The sequence below is a fragment of the Dunckerocampus dactyliophorus genome, chromosome 1, assembly GCF_027744805.1.
Source record: "Dunckerocampus dactyliophorus isolate RoL2022-P2 chromosome 1, RoL_Ddac_1.1, whole genome shotgun sequence".
NCBI classification, from domain to species: domain Eukaryota; kingdom Metazoa; phylum Chordata; class Actinopteri; order Syngnathiformes; family Syngnathidae; genus Dunckerocampus; species Dunckerocampus dactyliophorus.
The window spans coordinates 24,444,503-24,461,305 of NC_072819.1; the positions used below are offsets into that span (position 1 = coordinate 24,444,503).

Genomic DNA, 16,803 nt, shown 5'->3' on the forward strand with positions numbered 1-16,803 from the left:
GGGGGAGGGTAGGCCTACACCGTTTGCCTGGGCATGTCTATATAAGGAAGTCCAGGTTGCATTGACGTCATTGAAACTCAGTGTTAGAAAAAACTCTGTAAAACACATCGTGCAGAGCTGTCCAAAACTGCTTTCAAGTCTCACTTCTAAACCTCATTATCTGATGCGGTGGCATCGTTTAACACGACAATACAACATTGTAACAACATTTATAGTTGAGAAAAGAGGAAAAGTAATAAATAATAGGTCCCCTTTAAAAAAAAAAAGGTTTACATCAATCTATTATATGTCCTCACTATGTTTGTCACTTGGTGGATATACAGGGAAGCCAGTCTGACATGCATCTGGCATACATGTGCATCTGTAAAATAATGGACACTGCTGTACTCCTGCTGACTTTGTTTACACGACATTGCGCAACTCTTACGCACGGGCTACGGGATCGCTGCAGGGACACGAGAGACCGCTTTAAGCATAGCAAGCTACAGAGCTAACCAATTTATTTATTGTAAATTTAAGAAAGGGTTTCAAACTGAGAGGGGGACAGTTCAAAATCAATATTTATCTAATAACAAGACAAAAACCTGAACCCTTTAAATGAAATACATCTACTCACCAGAGATTTCTCCTCCTCAGTCAACCACTGTGGGTGTAACCTGGCTTGTTGAACAGTTTTGGTCTGCTCAACCAATCAGAGGACAAAAAGGTGCTCAAGTCACTGTGGGGCAGCCCTGAGAGGCAAATCTGATGTCTGACTGGCTAAAAGAAACAACTCCATTGCTAATAGTGTGTATGTGATACGGGCCAGCACTCCTGATTCTGAAGGCCCTGGGCAAACTACCTTGACATGGCAACACATAGAAACGGATTGGACAAAAAAAATCGAACATACATATACACTACTGGAAGCAGTGCAGCCAAGAGACATGCTACTAAATGACGATAATAGATTGTTGGGAATAAATTAATACAATTTCATGGAACAAATACTAGAATTTAAGTTGTAAATGTAGGCCAGTGCTTCTGTTAGTGGTTAGGCCAGCAGTGAAGGCCTTGCTGGACCTGACTGCACACCGCTGATATTGGCAAAGCAAGGCAAGTAAAGTTTATTTCTAGAGCACAATTCGTACACAAGGTAATTCAAAGTGCTTTACAGAAGAGAGGGGTGAAATCACTTCATAAAAGCATTCCATAAAACATAAAATCATTATAAAAATGCTTACATAAAATTCCCTAAATCATTCCATTAAACAAAAACATTAAAAATGAAGAGTACAGATAAAATACTTTCAGTTGTCAAATGCACAGCTAAATAGAAGTGTTTTCAGCCTGGATTTGCATATTTTATATATATTTGGCCGTTTTAACTGTTAATTCGTCATTGTGCATCCATGAATATTCCTCTAAAAGAAAGGGATCTGATGATTTTCATTTGGCCACAATAAAGACAGCAAGATAAGATAATGTCCCTGAGAGTCCTCATCGCAGGGAAACAAATGTCAAGATGACCTTGCTGTATAGTATGTGGGCATTTATAATGGAAGGTTTTGCCACAGTTGTACAGTTCATCTGTCATTTTAAAATGTATGTTTTCCTTCCCAGCATAATTTTCCTGTTTTTATTTTACAAAGGTGTGAAGCTCGGGCTGGATGGGTTTGACAATTCCCATGGTGGACAGCCATTTATAAGTTGAGACTTGTAGCTGTAGGCAAACCATCTGTTAGAGCTCCTGGAAACTGGGTGACCTAATTGATATGGACCTGGAGTGCACAACTCAGTATAAGCCAATTTCTGTTCTGACTAAAATGTTTTTTTCTCCTTTGCCCTTAGAAGTCTTCATTAGAATACAGTATACTGTGTGTCCCCTTACTGTAGCGTACTCCTAATTCACTAGTAATAATATTAATATTAATTAATATAATATGTAATAATGTGAGCAGAGCGTATAATCCTATATGCCTCAGAATCAATCTTGTTACTAACACTTTCTAACACTAGTGAATCGTTTCCATGCCCATGTGGTTTGCCTTATGTGGTTAGCCATTGTGAATTTGCTAGAATAATAATATTTTTCCCTTTGACATTGTTTGTACATAATCTTCCTGTCAGTCTTATGATAATCCTCCATGTTTCTTACAATCTAGCACCAGTGCAGCCTTGAAGCTGACCTTTAACCTGTGCCCAGAGATGAGAAAGCACATAGATATCCTACCAAGGACAGGTTTCCTCCAGGCTCAGTCAAGCTTCACAGCTCACCTCAAGTTTGTGCCAAGGTACAGTATAGGACACACACACTCACAGAAGATGTAATGATAATGGAATCACTGGGGCGGTCATAATCACATTTTTTTATTTTACTCTAAACCTGTAAGGATTATATGGAGGTGCAAAGGAAGGAACTTATGGCGCAATAATGAAAAACACTAAATTATAGTCAACACATATGTAGAGTCAATATGAGGAGATCAGACAGGGGACCTTCAGGGCAAATATGAGATGCATGCTGTACGTGGGCACTAGTTTACTTCTGCACACCCTCTTTTTCCTTCATAGATCAGCAGTATTGATAGCTGAGATAAAAATATGACAAATATTATTAAAATTACAAAGTTAGGCATTCTCCCGGTCGTTATTCAGCGGCGAGGCGGGAGGCAAATGTAGGGAAAATGGCAGTAATCTGCTTTAGTGAATCAGCAGAGGTTTTAATGTGAGGATTAGAGTGCGAGTCGTGCTGTTGGTGCTGCATTCACGAGCACCAGCACAAGCCTCAGCCTCCACCCCCTCCTTAGCTCCCTCTGTCCTCTCTGCTTCTCCACTGCTTTCTGCCTTCTCCCACTCTCTCGCACAGACTTGTAATTTTCCTAGCCTTTCACCTCCGTGCTTAACTATCTTTACATTTTTTTTTCCTGAGGGTATTTTCAGTGTTTGGATAGTATTGTGAAGATTATTAGACTCTTCTAAACATGTGCAAGTCCAAATGGCCAAATCATAAAAACTCATTAAAAATAATAGCCTCACATTTCAGCAACCATCTTACTACAGAACAATATTATAGAAATGAATCTTAACTATACCGTAGATTAGTCTGTTCACAACTTGTGCAACAACTGCTATAGCATAGGTTGACTGTGCTTTAATAATACAGTAAGTCAACATGCAGCCATAATCCTCTTCCACTCCTCCATGATAACATCACTGATGGAGCTGGTGGATGTTTGACATCATGCCCGCCTTCACCTTCCTTCCGCTTGAGGATGTCCCACAGGTGCACAGTAGGGTTCAGGTCTGGAGGATACATGTTTGGCCACTCCATCACCTTTGCCTTCTGCTTCCTCAGAAAGGCACTTGTCATCTTGGAGGTGTGTTTGGGCTCCTTATCATGTTGGAAAACTGCCATGCAGCTCTTTTTTCCAAGGGAGAGGATCATGCTCTTCTTCAGAATGTTACAGTACATGTTACAATTCATGCTTCTTTCAATGAACCACAGCACTTACTTAGCCCCAGACCATGACACTACCACCACTATGCTTGACTGTAGGGAATTATCTTGCTACTCAGTTGTGTTGCCTGTCGCCAGCTATTTAGACAATAATAAAATAATTCATTTCAGTGCATAATAAATCTATACTGCAATACAAGATGTAGACTGACTACTTTAGAGTATATCCATGTGGACTTTCTTGAGAACATACAGTATAATAAATGGTTCCTGAAATGTGAGAGGTGTACTCATTTTGTGCAAATACTAATACTGGTCAGGACCACACAGCATATCATGACCATTCAATATAGAGGTTACACTATACAATATAGAGGATGCTTAGGAGGTTGTGAAATCACTGCTTTTCTTCTCAAGAGCATGCCTTACTTTCTAACAAAATAGTATTTCAGATCCAGTTGACTGGGAAAAGAAATATTAATAAACATTCTTTTATAGAGTTTGAATCAGTTGACTGATGGCCCTGCTATTAAGAAATTAAAAGCCAAAGGAAGAATAATAAAAACAGAATAAAAGAATGTCATGTGTGAATGCTGGGTGAGCCCACTGTTTAAAATAGTAGCCTAGAATTCTTTAAGATGCTTTGCATAGTATGACATATGTCATATAATGCAAATGTTCACGGAAATAATACAAACAATATTAGCGTGTCATAATTTCAATGTGTTCCTTCCTGCATATTTTTAGGGTCACTTTTGAGGTATGCCATTTAAAATGACACTGCCAAGGCTCCCTGTAGCCATAGGCAATGGTTGAATTTCCAAACCCTCGTTGCTTTCACTCATAGTCTTATCCCCACACACACATTTGTGCAGTGTGCTGTTAAATCTAGATCCTGGGAATGATTCATAGCATTCATCCTTTGTGCAGCTCTTTGCTTCTTGCTCTGCTTCCTGTTCATAGTCTTTACTTTGGGCTCCGAAGGAATGCACACAACCTGCCCACAGCCTTCACGAGCTTTCCTTCCCTTCCTCCACTTACATTTGTCACCATCCGACCCACACATTTCCCCCACCCTGCCTTTTCTACAGTATATCCACAGTATTGTTCCATATTCTCCTTAATCCCCTGTGCACAATATAAAGGCCAGTGGTTCATATGCTAGTGACCCTTTTCAGCTTAGAGGAATGCTATTTATTGTCATTTAGATGGTCACAGGATGTTTGGCATTCATTTCAAAGATTTTCCACAATCCGCATTTTCAATGGTCATTTTTACCAGAAAAACTACCATGTAACCAGAGCTGAGTGACCTGTTTACTTCGTTGAACAAATTGGTGGTAATAACCCAAACCGCATCTTTAGTGCACTCACTCTAGCATGTGAGCTATACTACAAGTATATCCATGTCATCTGCCTTGACGTGATTCTTTACTGCAACTAATTTCCACAATTTTCTTTAATAAAATTACACATTTTGAAGGAGCAGGTTCCTTACTTTGATTTTGAACCTGATGGTGGAGTCATAGCAAATGTATCCCTTGAATCAGCGGTTTGAGGTTTAATCTCACAAGAGTGCCTCAATGTGTTCTACAGCTGCAGTTCCGTTCTCTTATAAAAGGGAGATTACAAGGATGATTTCTGACAGACTTGCAACAGATTACATGGAGAGACCGGCACAGTCAGTCGGCACTGCCCATTGCAAAGCCTATTGCTCGTGCCTTTAACTACATCATGAATTATCCAATGCATTGAACAGTGAACTTTCATGAGTGTCATTATTTTGTACATTTATTGTGAGGTCATTGCAGTTTTTTATTTATATCTTTAAGCCGTTTTGTAATCCTTTTAATAATCACGTCTTGGTCAAGTCAAATCCAAGCAGGGGTCCATGGTGGCGTTGAATTTCGTTTTAATCATTTTAAATATGTGGAGATTGAACACAACATATAAAATCCAGCATCAGTGTAACAGCTAAAAGCTTTGCAGTAACCTACAAAGTGGAACGCCCAACGGTTTAACCAACAGTTCATGGAAAAATATAGTAAGTGAAAAGTTTGCACACACTTGGCCATGCTATTGACTGAAATCATGTTCATAAAACTTTGTCTGGTATTGTATGTCCCAAAACAAAACTCCTGACGTGTCATTATGCAAGATGTCAGCCAATCTCATGAGACTTCAGCTCAGCGAGCTTCTCAAGAATGAGTTCCACGTATGTTTTGCTTTTTGTTTGGCCTTTTTTTGTATTTGATACAACCACAGAAGGGTGTCAGGGATGACAAAGAGGAAAAGTGTGACAATAACTAGGAGTGTACTGATCCAATATTGATATCAGATATATCAGCAAAATCAAATCAATCAATCAATATAAATCGCATTATATCAGCCTGCATCTCAAATCTCAGATATTGGCAGATATTGCCAACTACGACGCAGCATGTCTGTCGAACAGCGGTGGGATAGAGCCCACATGATCACAACAACAGTGTGTGCTAAGGTGTTAACAGAATATCACGTAGGAATGATGTCGGCCGTGTGCATTTTTCGTTGAAGTCTGAAAAAGACATTGCAGCTGAGTGCAAAACTCATGCACAAGTTTCCCGTGGTGGCACAGAAACAGGGAAGTTTAATACAACCAAACTCATTGCACATTTGAAGCAGCATCACACAGGAAACTGGAACATGGGCCAAGAAGTCATTAGCTCTAACGGAAAAGATGACCAGCCCCTGTCAGTGGTGAGTAGTCAGATACATAAACACTTGATTGAACGCAGTCATCCGTCGCAACATCGCGATTCCAATATCGTGCCCTCTCTCTGTCACGGTTTTAAAAAAATTATTAATAAATTTATTTATAAATGATTGTTTTGTGGTTGAATACGGCCTATTATTAGTAAAAAAATTATGCACAAGTACTTTTGGCCTAAATTAAGAATTTTGAAGCAGAAAAATGGCTAAACGAATGAAAATACGTGACGTGATACTGTAATAGTGTACTGTGATAGTGTAATATCTGTGACTTGGTGTGTGTGCCTTTAAAGAGCGGGGCCTGGGGAGTGACGTGTGTGATTTCAGCTAGCTGGAGTTGACTGTGTAGCTGAGCGTTAGCAGCAAAGACTTTGGTTAGAAGTGTGGCGAGTGCGAGTGACTGGTGTGAGTTCTGGCCGACAGCAGTTCCTCTGTGAATGTTGACTACGTATGTGTTCACTGCTTGTTAATAAAGTGATTGAAGTGCATTGTGAGTCTCTCCTCAATCAAGAACAGCATTCTGTACTGGTCAGTAACGTTATATTGATGAGACGATAGCCACTGCAGGAAGTACACTGTCAATGGTAACGTTTGAGTCTGTTTTGTCTTCTTATGTCTTATTTATAAAATATCATATTTTCTATTATTATGTTTACTATATTGGGTAATACAAGTGTTAAAGTGACTAAAGGGTTGTTACAGTATGTCATGTCTAGAGGGCTCTAATAATGCTAAAAGCCATATTTAGAAGGTCGTAAAGAAGTTTTCTATGCTCTAACAACAAAAATATGCCATATATAAATTAGGAATCCTACTTCGCAGAGATTCACTTATTGTGGTTGGGTCTGGAACCAATTAACCGCGATAAACAAGGTAATATTGTATTACACCTAGCTGCCACTGCATTGCCAATGAAACTATACACCAGATGCTTGATGTAAATGGGTCCGTTTTTCTCATTAGTACTGTTGCTGACCATTGTTCTTTGTTTGAGTAATATCACTTGATCAACATTCCACACTACAAAATAAGTAATGAAAGTACAGTATGTATGGCTCGTGCTGATATCAGACTGATAGTGGTATCAGACGATATTCAAGGCTGCGGTATCGTTGTATTGAGCCAGGCATAACGATAACCATAGAACCCAAAATGGAACATACTGTAACAGGTCTGGTACAACTAAAAGTCAGTGCACCCCTCTCATTTCAGCAACCATTTTTATTACAGCATATATTCTCAAAAGACAATACAGTGGAACCTCAGTTAGCGTCCTTCCCGGTTAGCATGTTTTTTGGTTAATGTCAAAAATGTACACGACAATTCCCCGGTTAGTATACACTATAATGTGCGTCTTGTCGTGTTATTAATAGGATGAGTGAGGAAGATTTGTTCTGACCAGGCAACCAGTGTCTCGACTTAGGAGAGTCCACTGTCCTGTTAACCAAGTGCCTTAAACCCTGCCGTTGTACAATATGTAAACTTGGTACTTTCAGCGTTCTCCACTCATCTCAGTGTAATCAATTGTAGAGCACTACTTATGGATGAGGCTGTGGATAATCTTGCCACATGCGGGGAAAAGAACACACCAATCTGTGCAGGACGTTGACAAATGTAAAACCTCATCCGTGCGCAAAATTCTTCAGAGCATATGGGCTCGGCGACGTCCCACCGGGCTTTTCCACTCGGGCCTGCCAAGCCATTTCAAGAGTGACTCTCCAGCAGTGATTCTATTAGCAGGCAGCACCAGAGTGCTTCCTTAAATACACCCTCTGCACTCATTGGTCGGGCTACAACTACTCATTTTCATCACTCCCCTTTGTTACTGCAGAGAATTTTGATATTTTAGGAAGTGATCTTTTTCATTCTGAGCTGCAAAGAGTCTTAGAGTAAAACAGCGAGTAGTAACGTGAGGCGATACATCAAATACACACTTCTTCTCAAAATCCTGAATATGACAGATTTGTTGATGGCAAGGCTTGCTCTAATGGTACTGGGAAAAAGCCACTGACATCTGGAGAGCCTTAAAAGCTGTGCAGCATTAGCTCTCAAACCTTCATCTAACATTAAGAGTACAAAACAGAAAAAGACATTTTGTAGAAAAAAAATAAGGAGGAATGCATAAACATGTGAGAGGTGGGAGATGGATCTGTATTTAGAACCATATCTGACGTTTGACCACTGTTTACATGATAAGGATGCATCGACAAATACAGTATGTATAGTTCCCTCTATCAGCCATGAATGTGTTTACCAAGAGGGCAGCTCTTGGCTGTGAGGCATATTGAGGGACTGGAGTTTTTACATAAGCCTGTGCATAACTACTGGGCCTCTTTGAATCATACTTACGTCTCCCATCACCATGGATACAACCTACAGCAGTGTGGAGGCGTACTCTACATCTCTCTCCTGCTTTCCCTGGCGAGCCGATCCCACAGTCGTGGGTTAAAGTAAAATAATAGGTCTTCTGGGTCTCAATCTGGGTCTTTCTTTGAAAAGCTTGTGGCTTTTGACTCTTTGTATCAAAGATACAAGCTGAATTGTTGGGTTTGTCTTCTGCTCTTTCATTAGCATAAAACATCTTTTTAGGTAATGCAGTACATTTGTTCTGTTTTGGTTTTTGAACTTATAGAAATAATGCATTCTAGGGTCAGACTGTGGCCATCATAAAACCTTCATTAACTGGACAGGCAATATTTTAAATACCATTTGCAAAAAAGGCTGTAATATTAAAATGTCAAAACAACTAGGAGGAGTTTGTTCATGTATTACCCCTGAAGATGGCCCACATCTTTGCCAAATTGTACTTTGAAACCAAAATGGCCTGTGTTTTTTATAGCACAGGTATTGAGTTTCCTCATTCTGTCTTCACGAACAAACAGTATGTACTGGATTTTCACTAGCAATTTTTCACTGGTGGGGTGTGTTGATATTTTTAACTGACTTTCTGGACCTATAAAATACATACATTTTTGCCAGGATAAACACTTAGAGTTTTTGAGAACGTTAAAGGACTCCAAAAGGTGTACTTTTGATGACACATGACAAGCATTTCACATATAAAAAAAATGCAGGAGAGGAAGGACCGCAGAAGAGGATTTGACTTCATGTATCACACTTATAAACATTCTCAAATTGTAAAAAGAAGTTAACCAATAAACAGTCAGTTGTGTCACCATTAAAATTATCTTACGTATGTGCTTGTGCTAGTCTTGCCATGCACAAAATGGCTACACTCTGTTCTTGTGTGCTGTTTTTTTATTGTTATTGTTGCTTTAGCTGTATTATACTGAGCAGCCAGGACAGACACATGTGTTTCTTTCTGGATAAAATTATCACAATAAGTCCTATTTCCTGTTCTACAGTCATCTTCACTTCTTTCCATTTTTGCCATCATTGATACCCTTCTGTGGTGGCATAAAAAAACTAAGAAAAAGCAAAACATTGTGTTGTTAATTGTTTTAGAGTCCATGATTTTTTTCAATAGTATGTCTTGTTGCCTCCTTCATAGACAGTCCTTATCCCAAGATGCCAGCAAGTATTTTGACAGTGCAACAGGAGTCCTGGAGGTTCCGATGACCGTGCAAGTTGCAGGGCAGGTGTGTATTGTCATTTAGACTAGGCTGACCATATTTTGATCACTGCTGTCAAGAGATTTTAAAAAAATGGAGAGATTTATTATGATCTATAATTATTTGACCTAATTAATCTCTTTTTATCTCACCTAAATATTGCAGAGAAATGCCTGCACCTTGGGGTATTTTCATTTAAAATCATTATATTATTGTGGCAGATCAAAATATTGATATATAACAAAGAAAGTGACTTTATAAAGTAATTTATTGTTTTTAATAAACTTTTAACAGATGCAGTCCTAGCCATTTACATTCCATTGTGTTTGAGATTAGTCCCAAGTGCTACCTGAAACCTTTAGTTTCAACCACATTGGGGAATATTGCTGGGTTCTTTTGTGAATCTACAAATAATTACAAATAAAACATCAGGCCCATATAAAGCACTGAAATAAATGCATCAAAAAACAGACCACTTTTCTGAGCAATACAAGTATTGAACACTGAACCCGCTGGGGTCCAGTGATCTCCATTTATAGCAGTGGATCTTAATTCATTTCTGTACTGTACAGACTGAACTCAAAACAGAAACAAGGTAAATGCAACAAGATGGAGAGCTATGAAGTGTACAAGTGAATTCAAGAGTCAAATTGCATGTTGAATACGATAAATTTGTACATGTTGCCAGGTCTGCAGTTACACTGAAAGTACTCCTTGCCTCTCACAGTTCACTGCACCTGGCAGTTCACTGCATGAGAAGCACTAGTACACCCCACTATTTGAGAAACACTAGTTAATAGCAACACAGTTTGGTGAAACAATGGTCGCCAAAATCCTAAGTTTCTTTTTCTGTTGTACATTTTACTGATTTTGGTCAATACTGTAATCCTGCGGTGGCTTGTATGATGATGGAGACAGTTTGCAACACCTCATCTTACACTATGTTTAAATTGCTAATGTCTTTGCGGCTAATGTTATCTATGGCTGCCCTCGCGAATGGGTGTTTTGTGTTGATGTGGTAGGCTAAACTTGAGTTGCTTTGTTGATAAGCAAGCACATTACTACAGATAAGGCATATCATCTTTATTAGTCAGGCCATCGAGGGTTTATGAAATGTAAATTTCCCATTCATTGGACCAACAACTCTCACACCCTCCTCTATTTGCACGTCTCCTCTAAGCTACTTACCTTGCCCACCTAACTACAATGGGAGCCTTTCAGCTGATGCTAAACAAGCCCAAACGCAATGACAGCCAATCAACGTCCACTTCAAGGTGTGACTGCCCATAGTTTTCCACCCCGAACAAATCAAAACACAAGAAGCCCAACGGAAAAAAACGGATTTGATAAAAGGCAACTCACTTGCAGAAATAGGGCCCTATGATTTCCACATTAACGGATTTGAATCTCGCGGAAATTGACATAATGTAAATTAAATGCTGTCATTGTGAAAGAAAAGGAACTTTTGTGTAGGGAAGTGTTTCCTTGGCGGACCGCTAAATCATGGCAGAATCTCATCACAAACACTAACCCAACCCTCCCGAACTAAAATGGCAAAACAGCGACATGAAACACTGGCAAAAGTTGGTGAAAAAACTTGGAAAGTCCTTGGAGCATTAATGGCAGCTAGCGGGGTTAGCTTAGCGCGCCTTACATCCTGCCGTACGTATTAGGAAATTTGTTGGCCGTGGCCAGCACGTAGAGGATGTATCAGAGGGGTTGCAAGTGTGTCGTACTATGGTGCAAGTGATTCATGACACCCACGTGCTTGCCGCTCGCCCTGCGTTGGTAGCTTTTAGATTGTGAGTCCGGTGTGTGACTTTTGCGTGCTAGGTGTGTTTCATGTTAGGCTGTTGTACATTTCACTCACTGGAGACGTATGTGTGTGGGCGTCGTACGAGGCTCGTGCAGCCCACTCACTCCGATTGTAAGACGGGCGTACTGGCTTCCTACGGCACCTGGCTATCGTGATCAGGAGAACCAGAGTGTACAGTGGAAAGAGCCGCCCACCATGGCCGGGTAAGGTGCGTTAATGTCCGCTGCACTATGGGAGCAGCCGCCGTGCGTCCACGGAGGTCGGGAGAACCAGAGTGTTGACTGGGAGAAGCCACCCACCATGGCCAGGCAAGGCGCATTAATGTCGGATACTCTACGTGAGCAGCCGCCGTGCGTCCACAGAGTTCGGGAGAACCAGAGAGTACAAATGGAGGAGTCGCCCGCCGCAGGAGGAGCTGCTGCCATGGCCCGGCAATGTACACAATGTACTTTTAAACTTGTGGCACACGCAAGGGTCACGCACTCCTCCTCTGCTTTGCGCTTGTGACCTGGCTGACTGCAAGGTTTTCCTGTGTGCACGCAGAAGATAATTTGCAATATGCATCTTGAAAATCTGTGCGGGCCACGTTCGTAACTCTTGCGATTTTCCCCATTTTTGCACATAGCCAGCACATAGGAGCACATACGTCAGGATGTCAGGCTCGCTTTAGTTTAGCAGAGCATGCCCGCTGACGTTGCGCAAGTTCTGAGTGAAATAAGGACGAGAGGTACGTTTATTCTTGCTACAAGCTTGTCTTAACCATCAACATTCTCAACACACATAATACACTTCCGGCCTTCAAAGTAAGAGCACTGTTTGTCACATACGGTCTAATTGTGTAAATAAAATTAGGATGTCATAAAAAATAGATTACATTAATAATGCAATTGGAATTGCATTGGTGACTACGTCTTCCTTATCCACAAGCATGGGCATTACAATTTTGTTGAGGATTTTGTGTGCTGTACTCATTTCAAAACTCATTTCAGCCGCTTGTATCCGCAATATGTTTCTTTCGGTCACCATAGGTGAGGGTGGGAACATACTGTAGATCGAACAGTAAATTGAGAGCTTTGCCTTCCGGCTCACCACGACGGTCCGGTACAGCGACCGCATTACTGCAGACGCTGCGCCGAGCCGCCTATCGACCTCACGCTCCAACCTTCCCTCACTCGCGAACAAGACCCCGAGATACTTGAACTCCTCCACCTGGGGCAGGACCTCATTCCCAACCTGGAGGGTAATAAATAATAATAATAAAATAATAATAATAATAATACATAATAAGGTAATAAGTCCAGTCCTGTCAAGTCCAGTCCTTCCACAACAGGAGATATGTGATGTTACACATATCGGTAACGATTGATATCGGAATCGGAACTTGAGAATTAGACAATATCGGCAGATTGCAATTCTCAAAAAAGCCAATGTCGGACATCCTTCTTGGATACTTTATTGATTTCTCCAGAAGAAGAACACGGCATTTTCTGTTTTGTTTTATATGGTTTATTGTATCTGTATTTACATTTACTGATGTATAGTATACGTGAGCGGAGATGACGTGTACGCCTGTGGCGCAACGTACATTGCCTAAATTTTACGTGCTTGATGTTACTCACTCAAGTGTGTGCTCACTCAAATGTGTGCAACGGAATTAGAAAAATTAAAACAGAAAAAACGAAAATGTGAAACAAATAAAACAGAATTTGGGAAAAAATTAAATGGATTTCATAGGTCCCAACAGAAACTGTCATGCCTGCCACCTACCAGGCCCTGTGATCCCGCCTTCTTCTTGAACCGCTCCTTGCCTGCCTGTGACATAGGTGTTCCTCATTGCTGGTCATTACATGCTCCTTGCACAACCTGAATGTGCTGTAGTTATTATCTATTTCTCCACTTGCACTGCTCATCTATTTATCCATTTGCACTACTTAAAAGTAATTTCTACTTCCAAAAGAGTTTTTGTATAATGTGCAATATGTATTTATATTTTTCTTCATTTTCTTCATTTTTCTTTAGCTCGGCTCATATCTAAAGTTACTTGGTAAACTTGTTTTGTTACGTACGTTGTGCATTTGACAAGACAGAGCTGCAGCTCGTGCTGCGTTGGTCACTGCCGGTGTTTTTTTTTTTTCCATCTGCTTGCTTCTAATTTGGCTGGTGATATGAAGTCAGTTGGAAAACTTTGCTCGTAGTACTGAACGCGGTGCTTTTGACAAAACTACAGTGAACAAAGGCTGACATATTATTTCCCTCTTTGCCATCACTGGATGTTTGCATGAATCACCAACTTCACACAGATCATTAATAATTAAATAATAGTCTTACAGATCACTTACATGCACACACATACGCATTACACATGTAGCTGAATAATAAAAAATAAATATAGCAACTTTTGATCAATCCATGTCAATTTCAGACTTAAAAATAATGTACTGATTTAGGCCACGTCCATTTCCAGTTAAACCACGCCCACTTTTGGTTTATGCCCCACCCATTCTGAGTACAGATACGGATACAGATCATTTTGATGGGTGAACAGATACAGATACAGATACAGATAGTGGTGTACTCACTCATCCCTAGTAATGAAGCGCAAAAGGAATAGGCTTAAGCAAAAGGCAAAAGATTGAGCTAGATTGATGAAGATTGCTGTTTGTCACTCGTTTAAGTCCATGCCTCAGAGACTGCAAGCTGTTACAAAAGCCAGAGGTGGTGCAACAAAGTGCTAGTGGTGTGTTGAAGTGTTCGTTTGTTGTTGTTTTTTCATGATTCCATCATTTTTTCCCTCTGCGTGGTCTAAAAATGTAACTGACGACTAATTTTCTTTTTCTTAATTTGTTAAATCCAGAAAGTTGGCATTTGAAATGAGTTTAGTTTTGTGTCATGTCTGTGATCTACTTTTTTTTCTACAAAATTAAACAACTGAATGAACAGCCTCCAAGATTGGTGATTCCATAATTTTTGCCTGGGGTTGTATAGTTCCTGGAACTAGTGTTCCGGTGGTCTTGTGTGGTTTCCGTTTCCACCACATTTTAAAGTTCAGGGTAGTTTATTCAAGTTAATTTTACAGGTCAGTGAAAGGATTAGGGCTGTGTCTTTTGTTAGCAGGTTTCTATGTCCACAGTGTCCAACAGTCAGAAAGACGTCTACTTTGTTGCAGCAGTGAACTGAGTTGGTCATCTGTCATCTTGTTGGTACAGCAATACAGAGGTTGGACTCACTGTGACTGTTCTTCATCTTCTTAAAATATTGCTTAGGTTTCTTTGGCTTTTCACCAGTTGGTTTTGGTGTGTATTCTACATTTAGAGCTAACATCTTCTTGGCTTTTCTTCCACAGACTCAGTGGACCGTCCCTTTGAACATATTCCCCTGTAAATATATTCAGACGAGTCCGTCCGCTTCTTGTAGCTTCATATACACTCCTGATCAAAGTCTTAAGACCAGTTGAAAAATTGCTAGAATTTGCAATTTGCACTTTTGGATCCTAATGAGGTTTTAAGTAGAGCTACAATATGCAAAAACAAGAAGAGGGAGTGAGACAAAAAACATTTTGAAAAAGTAATTTATTGAAAACAACAATTAAACTGAAATAGACTGTTTATCAGCTGATTAGTTAAAGACCACAGGCTATAAAAGCCCAAATCTGCTCAAAATGTTCATTTTCCCACTGTCATGCCCTCATGATGGCTAAAGCTAAGAAGCTTTCTCTTTTTGAAAGTGGTCGGATTGTCGAGCTGCATAAGCAAGGCCTCTCGCAGCGTGCCATTGCTGCTGAGGTTGGGCACAGTAAGACAGTCATTGTAAAAAAAAAATTGAAAGATCCTGAGCATTATGGAACAATAAAGTCAAGCGGTAGACCCAATAAAACCACACCTGCGCTGAACCGGAGGACCCACATTAAGGCCCTTACTTGTGTCGACTGCAGCGCAATAACCATCAGACGGCATCTGTGGGAAAAAGGTTTCAAAAACAAATTCAAAGACCTTGTCTCCTTCAACGCCACAAAAACATGGGACATTGAAAGGTGGAAAAAAGTTTTATTCTCTGATGAGAAAAAATGTAACCTTGACGGTCCAGATGGCTTCCAACGTTACTGGCATGACAAGGAGATCCCACCTGAGATGTTTTCTACCCGGCACAGTGGAGGGGGGTCCATCATGATCTGGGGTGCTTTTTCATTCAGTGGAACACTGGAGCTTCAGGTGGTGCAGGGTCGTCAAACAACGGTGCTTACGTGCAGATGTTGCAGCGGGCATCCCTCATGACTGAGGGCCCTCGTCTGTGTGGTAACAGCTGGGTTTTTCAACAGGACAACGCTGCAGTTCACAATGCTCGCTTGACCAAGGACTTCTTCAGGGAGAATAACATCACTCTTTTGGACCGTCCTGCATGTTCCCCTCATTTAAATCCCATAGAGAACATTTGGGGATGGATGGCAAGGGAAGTTTATAAAAATGGTCATCAGTTTCAGACAGTTGATGCCCTTCGTGAAGCCATCTTCACCACTTGGAGCAATGTTCCCACTAGCCTCCTGGAAACACTAACATCAAGCATGCCCAAAGCAATTTTTGAAGTGATTAACAAGAACGGTGGAGCTACTCATTACTGAGTCCTACTGAGAACATTTTTTGTTCTGGTTTGGAGAGTTTTTTGTTATTTTTTGAGCGATGGTCTTAAACTTTTGATCAGCTTATAAACAACCTATTTCAGTTTAATTGTTGTTTTCAATAAATAACTTTTTCAAAATGCTTTTTGTCTCACTCCCCTTCTTATTTTTACATATTGTACCTCTACTTGAAACAGCGGTCTCAAACTCACGGCCCGCCAGGTCATATTTTGGATGGATGAGTAGTGTAAATGCTATAAAAAATATTTATTTTTCATATGATTCTACTTTATAGCATTGATCTACTTGAGAGACATGAGATGTTGAGTTTAAAATAGCTTTACTGTTTTTCAGACACCAAAACTAAAGTCCTGTTTACACTTATGTTGCTAAACATCCTCATTCTTTTTGTACCATTGCTGCTTGTATTCTGGTTAAAATATGCTGCAAAGATTCCACCCCTTTTCTATCGCTTGTCTTCATTAGGGTCACGAGTAAGCTGGAGCCTATCCCAGCTGAATGCAGCAAAATACAAACTATGAAATGTATTTATTTTTTTGCTTCACCCTATCACTGCATCGAGATATTACAATTATCTGGAGCCGTGCATCGTG

The 16,803-nt window shown here is 40.3% G+C and overlaps 1 protein-coding gene across 1 annotated transcript in view; it reads left to right on the top strand.

Moving 5' to 3' along the window:
* cfap74 (cilia and flagella associated protein 74) overlaps positions 1-16,803 on the top strand; it is an 88,482-nt gene that overhangs the window by 41,866 nt on the left and 29,813 nt on the right. The window contains exons 22-23 of the mRNA XM_054780615.1: positions 2,145-2,273; positions 9,701-9,788. Coding sequence (XP_054636590.1) covers positions 2,145-2,273; positions 9,701-9,788 — 217 coding nt within the window. The remainder of the gene's footprint in view (positions 1-2,144; positions 2,274-9,700; positions 9,789-16,803) is intronic.